The sequence below is a fragment of the Palaemon carinicauda genome, chromosome 22, assembly GCF_036898095.1.
Source record: "Palaemon carinicauda isolate YSFRI2023 chromosome 22, ASM3689809v2, whole genome shotgun sequence".
In the NCBI taxonomy this organism is placed as follows: domain Eukaryota; kingdom Metazoa; phylum Arthropoda; class Malacostraca; order Decapoda; family Palaemonidae; genus Palaemon; species Palaemon carinicauda.
The window spans coordinates 7206372-7216729 of NC_090746.1; the positions used below are offsets into that span (position 1 = coordinate 7206372).

Sequence of the window (10358 nt, forward strand, 5' to 3'; positions counted from 1 at the left end):
TGTATGCATCGTATGGCACTGAGAGAGGGAGGGAGAGAGAGAGAGAGAGAGAGAGAGAGAGAGAGAGAGAGAGAGAGAGAGAGAGAGAGAGAGAGAGAGAGAGAGAGATTGTTTCATACTTCTCTTATCACAATTATCACTATCATTTGTCACACTAGCACCCCAACTATTAAGATCAGTATGATACAGGCTATAGAAGGGTCACCAGCAGGGAGAGTACCCCAGTTATGAAAGGTCACAAATTTTTAAAGACATTTGTAATTTTCCTAGTTACACACACCTGAGTCTAGTAACAGCCAGTGAATAATTATCAAGGTTCTAGTAATCCCCACCCTGTATCACTGGTGTTCCAGGCCTGACAGCACTCTGAGCCTCCATTCTGATTCTGCCTGGGACTTGTGAGGAGGATGGACGGGAAGGGAAACCTAAAAAACTCACATTTGTAAAGCTATGAAAAATACAAATTACTTTTAAAGTTTGTGATTTGCTCCTGCACGAATCCTTGTCCTTTAGTAGGGGAGACATCCTTAGAAGGGAGGAAGGTCCACTCTCCCAACTGGCTGGTTAACAACCAGGGATCACAATACTCAGTTTGGAGAGTAGATCAAAAGCAAAGGATCCTTGCATCCTGAGACCCATGGTCGAGTGACCAAATGCGCCATGACCTAAGAGTTTTTCATACAAGAACCTATCTTCAATGGGAACAAAGTCCTTGTTAAGGGCTCATACAAGTATTGGATTTGCCTTAACTGTTACACTCCCCCTCAAAAGGAGTGTAGGGATTATACAATCTTACTATGTAGTAAAATGACCACTCGTCACTAGTGTGCTCACCTGCATCAGTGTCCATTCCAGCCGGCTGATCCCAAGAGAAGGAAAAAGGAAAGAAGGCCAGTCATTCTCAATCTCGAACATAAAAAACATGATGTCAACACTTTCTTTGACACAATGATTCTATGTCTTGAAAGGAGCAGGACTATCTACACCACATGCTGACCAGCCGACACTGGGCATATGGAAAAAGTGTCACAAAGTGAGTGTCTTTACTATACACCAGCCTTCAGTACTTGGGCAAATGAATGGTTCTTTTTGAAGGCTAACCTGATACCAATCCTTCTGACTTATGAATTCTAGGAGAGCATGAGGGCGATGTATCAGCTCCTTGCCCTCTGCAGGCTCTACTGATAACCTCATGAAAACAGAAGGAGATGGTGTTTTTGGATATTTTCTCCTTTGTCCTCCCTCTATTAACAGAAATTCTGAAGTGTGACCTACGTGACTTCTTTTTTTTATGTAAAACCTCACTGGCCACACTGGACACAAAAGCATGTTGTTAATGTTATCGGTCATCTCCTTCAGAGATGATATACTGAAAAGAATTCAACCCTAGAGTTCTCATATATGGGTTTTGTGTTTTTGCCACAAATTCAGGAACAAATGAGAAAGAAATCTGTTGCCACCAATGGGAATGTGATGCTACATATGATAGCCCATGCAGGACTTCCATTCTTTACGTCGAAGCTAAGGCTAACAGAAACACTATCTTATAAGTGAGATCCCTATCTTTGGCTCTCATCAAAGGTTGGTCAAGAGCCTTTTGAAGTGATCGAAGGAGTTTGGTTACATTCCAAGCAGGGGGTTTTATTTTCAGAGAGAGGAAAGATTGTTCTAAACTGAGTCAAATCTGATAATTCCCACAAAGAAGAAAGGTCTAATCCTCTCTGTCTGAAGACCTGGCACAAGACTGAGCGATAACCTTTAACCGCCAAAACTGAGAGGAATTTTTCATTCCGCAGATACATAAGAAAGTAATAAACTAATGGAACAGAGGTTTTGAGCGAAGAAGTATTCCGCCTACGATACTAATCAATAAAGATTGCCCACTTTGCTTGGTAGACTGCTGTAGAAGACTTTCCAAGTATTCAGAGTTGTTTCGCACTGACATAAAAGATTATACCAAGCTAGAAGTTCTCTTGGAACTACTGTCAGTAGATTTAGAGGGTCTGGGTACCACTCTGCATGCACCCATTTTGGCACTACCAGAATAGTCTGAAGATTGAGCATGATGATGGCACTTTTGATCACTTTCATTATGAGAAAACGGTGGGAAGGAATAAATGTCAAGACCATTCCACAGGTATTGAAATGCATCCTCCAGTACTGCTGCTTGGTAAGGCACTGGTAAGCAATAAACAGTTTGTTGTTCAGGCGAGTGGCAAACATGTCTATCATCTGGAAACCCCACAAAGTCCGGAGTTCCCTCCCCAATAAAAGACCATTCTGAGCCCAAACTTGATTGCGACGAGTCAGATTGTTTCCAATGATATTCTGTTTCCCTGGAATAAATTGTGCAGACAGGAATACTCTGTTGTCCTATGACCATGAGTATATGCTCACCAATAAATGACTCAGGGGGCAAGAAACAGATCCCCTTGCATGTTGGTTAAGAAGAAGAGAAGAAGCAACAGTTCTCAGATCCACCAGACCTGATCATCAACTCTGTCTGGGTCTAAAGTACAGTCCACCCTCGTTTTTCGCGTGTTCATTCTTCACAATTTTGTGACAGAGAACCATATAACCTATTAAAAAAAAAATCACATATTCCCTATTTGCGAGTACTCTCGTGGCACTCCTTTTCACCCAGCTCGCTTTGCGCTACTTCCAGAGCCGCCCAGCACATCATCCCATTTCCCAATGACTCAGAATCACTCTTATATTGTCTCTCCTTGGGTGTGCATCTCCAGCTTCGTTCCTTTTTTAACAGAATCACGATTTCATGTAAAAAAAAGTAATACTGTATATTTACATACAGTAGTACATTCTCCTGGACAGGTTTTATTTACGGGGTAATATACTCTAGATGTGATTCCCTATAGAAATGCGCAAGAGACGACACATCAGGAGTTGGGTCATACTTCAAGACTGCTGCGTAGAACTTCGTACGAAAATTATTAGTGGTCTCTGTATGAAATATGTACTGTACACTTAGTTAATTTTAAATGTAATATCATTGTATACATATTGTACTGTACAGTATTACAGTAATGCATAATCTTTATTATCTACGCACTGTACTCAACATTGTAAATGTAGGCTACGTGTGTGTGTGGTGAGTTGTCATCAAACAGCGCGAGTCGTCCGAACAAAATCAATGAACACTTGCAGTACAGTAAAGCTGTACTGTAATGATAGTACTGTAAACATATTACAGTAATATACACTACAGTATCAGTGAGTATTAAAATTAGATAGGAACAACAGAGTTTCATTGTTATAAGTGTCATGAAGACTACTGTAGCATTATGTAGTGTACCTTATTGTATTGTAACCTTACTATGTCCAATACGTAATGTATACATGTGCACATTTCCTGTACACTTACTGAAATGTCTCCAATCAATTTCATAATACTTATACTGTGATAGAAACCAAGTAAAAGTAATATTAGGCAATACTTTGTGCATTAATCAACTGTGCATATGCAATGGGCAGTGAGATAGTATGGTTAGGAGTGGAGTTATCCCACCCTAGGGCAGAAAGTATTTGCGAATTCTCACTCTACACACCTATTACTGTTACCTAACCACTATAGTGAGTGAGTGCTGACTGTAGACATATCTGACCAGGCCAACTTCAAGGACGGCCTCGACAATTGAGGTTCTCTACGAAACTGGAGCCAAGGTTGCCTACCCCAAACTGTTGCACTCACAAATGAGTACAAGAATGTTCACAACGGAACACACCGACTCTGGATTGTTTACCTTTGTCATCACCAGCCCAAGGTCCAGTGTATTAGGGGCAGATAACTCCCAGTTACCCTCATAACCAACCTAGGTAAAGGGTACAGCAGATTGCTCAGGCTATTCATCAGCCAAATGAATAAGATTGTTCTGGCCAAAGAACAGAACCAGCAACATAATCAGGGGCTGAAGAAGGACCAGTAAGGCCAGCAACAGCAAGTGAAATATCCCTGACACTGATCCCAGCAGACACGGAAGGAGTAGCTCATACCTCTTCCCTTTGCTAATTGCGACGGATGAACGGCCACAGTCCGTGCCTCGTCCCTCTGGCCCCAGCTCTCACTCTTCCATTGCATGCCGACAGCCTTGAGTGGTGCCAGCCTTTAAATTCTCTCTAGCAAAGTATAGCGACTTAAGGGATGAATAGGAGTCCACCATTCTGGTAAGAAGGGTGATGAAGAGCGCCAAAGCTCCTCCATCAACCATGAAACTGAAAGTGTACAGGACTTTACACTCCTGTCCCACCTGGCTACAGGGGAAGCTAGGGAAACCTGAGTCTCAGACCTTGGAAGTAGTGGCACAAGGCTTTTACCCCAGCCCTATTCACTGCACCAGGGTGGGTAAAACACGTAGCCAGTAACATCTCTGGTGCTGTCCAACCACCTCCCAAGAGAGGTGGCTTCAAAAGGAGTCCTTTCCTTAAAACAATGACTGGTATCCTTGAACTTCTTTGACCTCTTCTTCTTAGTAGCATGAAAATCTGAGTTGGAAGTTGAAGAGAATGATAAAAAGTAGTTGAGGAATGAAGAAAAAAATTACACATTCTTCCTCTTTCCAACATTCGCTTCATGGTCTGCAAGGAACCAAAAACGAAGACACTTCCCTGAGGTGAGAAACCACATGGGTTGCCCCAACAGCAACCAAAACAATGGGGAAAACTCGCATTGAGTTGCAACACAGGTGAAGTCACAACTACAGAGGGGAGCAGGGGTTATGGGCCCCAGAACCCCATGCACAAGGGCAGGGTGACAGGCACAGGGGGAAGGGTAGTAAATACAGGGATGATGTATAGGGTAATGCCCAGCATCAAGCAAACACCCACTTTCAGCCCCGCCGCCCAATTATAGGAGCGGCATCCTTAAAAGTCGGAGCTTTTCTAGCTCGCACCGGTGTGAACGGGACAAGCCTTTACAGTCCTTTTGAGCTTAGGAGGGGGCACCACTGATGACATCACTAGAGTCACTAACACAGTAACCATACCTTCACCACGGAAGACACTGGCACTGGGGACACCAGAGGAGAAGTAGCTTTAGTTACCAGATTCCTCTAGAAAGTCATAGAGGGCCTACCTGAGAGACATACAGTACATTAAGGAGGCCCTACAGTTCCTTAAGTCAAAAATTGCTGGCTGCAGTCTACAAGGCAATGGGAGAAGAGCCTCCAACTTCTGATGGGGTGCAGCAAACACTGGGAGATCCACACATGCCAACAATACCTGGAAAGCCTGCAGCATAGCTCCAAGAGATCCTCAAGCATACTCCTCGGGGACCAAGCCAGGGGCTTAGGCAAAAAAGATGGTAGCAGACACAATCAATGAGATAATAGAAGAGGCGAAAGACTTCTTTGGTGTCTTCCTCAGCATTACCAATTAACTCTCTTCCTCCACTTCAAGGCATACACCTGCCACTATACAGAAGGCCAAGACCTTACACTTGGCACATGAGTATGAATGCAAATCAAGCCTCCATCAAGAAGCACAGTATGTGGATCTACTGGCAGTTTAGCCATAAACCAGTTGCAACATTCATTCTTTCCTCAGAAAATACAAATTTCTTGTTTCTCATTTATTACCACAAGCAACAACCAGCATTTCTCCAAGAAAAATGAAGATGAACATGCTTGGTAAAGGCATATCGGTACGTACGTTATTGTTATGGCCAAAAACAAAAGTTACGTGCTTTCCACAGAAGGAAGGGCACCCGGGGCTTCGTGCCCCTTTTCACCACGTGTCGTTGACTACCTTGTTAATGAATTCACCGGTCGTTCCAGCTTTGTTGAAGACATTATCCATTATTTTAAAGCATGAAAAGTTTGCATACATATAGGAACAATGATGTATGTAAAGAGTTAAGCAAAAACTAGTTTGATAAGGGTCATGAATACTGCACACTTATAGAAGAAAAGACATACTTACACTTATCCTGTCATTCACAAGACGAGTCTGAATATCACGAACTACCTCCTCCTCTCTCTTCACCATTTTGATCTTGATATCTCCTATAAGAGGCATCTTTGAAGAGAAAAATCTCAATCCTTTCCGGATGATTGCACAGTTACGGAACCTGAACTGATAACCGTATATTAGAAATGTTTCAATTTAATAAAATCTCCAGTAAACGCATTCATATAAAGTACATTAATACACATTATTATGCAAATATACAATCTGCACAACAAAATATTTAACATATAGATATTGAAAGAAATACACTACAATGGAAATCTATATAGAAAAACCTGTTCTGCTCAATATAAACCATCACATAATCCTGTACACTTAAAATTCAAAATTATAGTCTAGTTGAACACCATAGTAATGACATTGATTGAGTTTTCAACCAGTAGTGTTGGTGCTAGTTGGCACAAACATGTGAAAAAGAACCCACATTATACCAGGTTTTAAGTAATATTCTCCCATCTGGAATGTCAGGATGCCAGAGAACTTCAAATCAATCAATCAATCAATCTCCCATCTGGTCTTCAGTTGCCGACTCTCATTTAATTTGTTGGGACAAAATCTATTTAATTCCTTATCCCTAAACTGGCTACAAATCAGGGATAAGTGCCAGAGATTAACGACTTAGGTACTGTCATTCAGTTAGTTGTTTGTGCAAGTTGCATAGGATTTTCCAAAATTCTTACCATCTTCACATTAAGACCTACTACGACTGGTCCATTCCATACATAGTACAGTACTGTACTAGGTACAGTATGCAATTAATTCTAACAGTTGTGCCTACTCCATCTTATGGCTCAATACTACTCAGTATCATATAAATTTTATTACAGCAACAAGCAGATAGTGGAATGATCTTAATCTAGAGATTAAATCAGTGGAGCTTCAGATATTCAAAGTTGTTGCAAAGGCTTTACATAGAACTGGCCTATTCTAATGATACTGGTCTTACTATACTTCACTTATTTTCTTCATAATTTTTTATATATACTGTAGTTTATTCTTTAATTTCCTTTCTGCTCTGGGCTGTTTTCCTGTTTGAACCCTTGGGTTTGTAGCATCCTGCTTTTCCAGCTTGGGTTGTAACTTGCTTAGTAATAATAAAGTACAAAATAATAAAACTAAAAAGAATTTTACTTAGAGCAGAAAATTTGACACTCTCAATGATACCTAGGATTACTACAAATTATTATCATTATTGTAACTTGCTAAGCTACATCCCTAGTTGGAAAAGCAGCATGCTTTAAGCCCAAGGGCTCCAACAAGGAAAATAGCCCAGTGAGAAAAGGAAATAATCGAAGTAATTAACAATTAAAATAAAATATTTTAAGAACAGTAACAACATTAAAATACATATTTCATATATAAACTATAAATACTAAATACTTAAAAAAAAAAAGAGGAAGAGAAATAAGACAGAATATTGTGCCCGAGTGTACCATCAAGCAAGAGAACTCTACCCCAGGACAGTGGAAGACCATGGTACAAAGGCTATGGCACTATCCAAGACTAGAGAACATTGGTTTGATTTTGGAGTGTCCTACTCCTAGAAGAGCTTCTTACCATAGCTAAAGAGTTTCTTCTACCCTTAGCAAGAGGAGAGTACCCACTGAACAATTATAGTGGAGTAGTTAAATCTAAATCTATATCTATACTTATACATAACCTATATCTATATATGCGGAAAAAAACACTGGGAAACGTGATGATCAGATGCAAAAGAACCACAGGGAAAATGAAAATATGAAATATAAGATTATGTCCTGATTAGTTATGTGATACTTCTTCAGAGGACTGAAGAAGAATCACAAAACTAGTCAGGACTTAATCTTATATTTCATACTTTCATTTTCCCTGTGGTTCTTTTGCATATCTATTTATATATATATATATATATATATATATATATATATATATATATATATATATATATATACACCACATAAGGTACTTGTACCAAATCCATCACTTCTTTCCTTACAGAGATTTTCTCCTACCTACGACCTCTTTTATAGTACCATAACCTAACCTACCTGAAAAACATTAAAAGTAGTCAAAATATATTTATATAGCTCAAAATTTGGAAATATCTGAAACAGGGAATAATATATTGGTAAAATTATGCTAACTATTTATAAGCCCAAAAATAAATGTAATTTTTGAAGAAAACGGGAGTTTTCCTATAAGATTTTTTTTTGTTAGAAAATAGTCCTGACCGGAAAAACTGTATAATGAAATAAGGGTTAAGGACAAATGTCTCAAGATATAAGGGGCAGGTCTGTTGTTCAACATTCTACGTTCTAACCTACCTATACGTCTCCTTACGCTTACAGTGTGAGATTTGAGTTGTGATTAGGTTCATACGTACTTGACCAGCGTATCCTGGCCACGAAACGTGTTAGGATTAGTAAAGCCTATGACACAGAAGGCTGGTATTATTACCGTTTCAACCAAATTCACATACGGAATCTATCATATTTAACTTATCATATATTTTTAAGATAATTCATGTAAGAAAGTTACTCAAATCTTACAAAAACTAAGGGTTACTGAGATATTTGCCGATTCACCCCTTCAAGTTTGTAAAATTGATTACTAATACAGAAATACTGGCTACTGGGGCTAACGCGCATAGTGAAACATAGTCGGCGAAGGTCGCATACGGCAGACAAAAACCAATAATAACGAGGTACAGTATTTGTACAGTAATAATATTATGATGAAGACTGCTACGAATGACACGTCTCCATAGAAAATTGGATGAAAAAATCATGTTTTCTCTGCGTCCAGAGGGATTTTGATTACGGTAACTTTTTTATACTACGATGATTGGTGGGTTTAGGTTAGACAACTTGGGATTGGGGTGCATGAATGATAGCGGCCACCTATATGTATGACGACAGCAGTGTAAGGGGGTTTACCACCCCCTCGTTAGGTAAGGACACGGCTCAGCCGATATATATATATTTCACTCAAGTTTTTATTTGCAGTGAAAATAAGTCCTTTTCAAAGAAAATAGTTGTTTTCCTAAGGTCAACACCTGTTTTTTAACAGAAAAGATTTTTTCGTTCATAACTATAATAAAACCAATTTAGGTCAGGTGGTTTTCTTGTGTAGAAGTTCTGCAGAAAAACGGTCATAGTTTTTTGTAGTACAGTGGACACGTCTTACGAACGATTAGAAAAGGGGAAGAAAATTCCCATTTTTCATGTACACGGGCTACCCTGGCGGTATCATTGTACTGTATTACAGGGTAATGTAACCTGGGGAAAAAACTATTTTTTTCTAAAGAATAAGGTCCGTTCTCTTCGAAAATGACACTCGTTCCTGTCGGAAATGAATATTTTCAGAAATACATATATATTTATATCTATATCCACCGATAATGGGGGAAATGCCCTGTAATACAATAAAACTTTACCGAACTAGCCACTGACATTCTCTTATTTTACCCCAATTTCTGCTGTAGTTACAAGGGGGATCCTGTATCTAGAAATCGGATTATTTGTGGCTGAAATAATGGTCAAATTCGTTGAAAACACATCATAAAAGGAAGAGAAAATATATTTTTACATATTATATCGGAGTTTGGTGACTGTAATTTTTCCAGTAGGGCTACATCTATGGCCAAGCATGTGGCTGTCATAAGACTATAATAGACTTAAATTTCTATATGGGTCATTAATGAAGTTGCCCAGTAACAAGACAGTGATGGCTGCTTGTAATTTTACCTTTAATTAGGGGTATTATTGGTAAAATTATCCGTCAAATAGCTTACGTAAGCAGTTAGCGTAGGATATGCCTCCGGCCTATACGGCGGATATATTAGGGTATATCTCACTAATTATTTATTAACCTAAAGAATAAATGTCAGTTTAGAATAAAAATGCAGTTTTTATTTAGGGAAAACATTATTTTTTTCGTTAGAAAATGTTTCACAGACCGGAAATATAATAAAATTTTATGGGTAAGCCAAGTGACAGGTCGTGTCCTATAGTTTTAATACGTCAAGAATAAAGGTCGTTGAATTATATATCATTAGTAAAGGAAGATTATTAAACAGGATTCATTTAATGTGTACATACCTTTCAAAACTGTTCAGTAATAATATAAAATTCAATTTTAACTTAAGAAACCCAAGGCGTCCCAACTTGCGTATTGCGTAACACCCGTGGGATGGTAGTAGTAAGTCTCCGCGCTTGGATATATAATATATATTATAATCTTCCTGATTAATTAACTTCCTTTCGTTATAGATATACTAAATGTTAGTGAAAGTCGAATAAAAATAATTCTTACCATTGTCTCGTTATAACTTGTTCAAGAAGTATAAATTTACGTAACAGAATCATATATAAATTGACATCTTGCTTTGCCTCCTC

At 38.9% G+C, this 10358-nt stretch overlaps 1 protein-coding gene across 3 annotated transcripts in view; it reads right to left on the bottom strand.

The window, feature by feature from the left end:
• LOC137616310 (deoxyribodipyrimidine photo-lyase-like) overlaps positions 1–10358 on the bottom strand; it is a 107680-nt gene extending 97322 nt beyond the window's left edge. Inside the window, exons 1-2 of one of the 3 annotated variants that reach the window (XM_068345956.1) lie at positions 10276–10358; positions 5935–6087 (exon numbers count right to left, since the gene is read on the bottom strand). In XM_068345956.1, the coding sequence (XP_068202057.1) occupies positions 5935–6087; positions 10276–10278 (156 nt within the window). In that variant the 5' untranslated portion in view covers positions 10279–10358. Of the gene's footprint in view, positions 1–5934; positions 6088–10061; positions 10160–10275 lie in introns of those variants that run through there. The other 2 variants (XM_068345958.1, XM_068345957.1) reach the window with 2 other exon arrangements.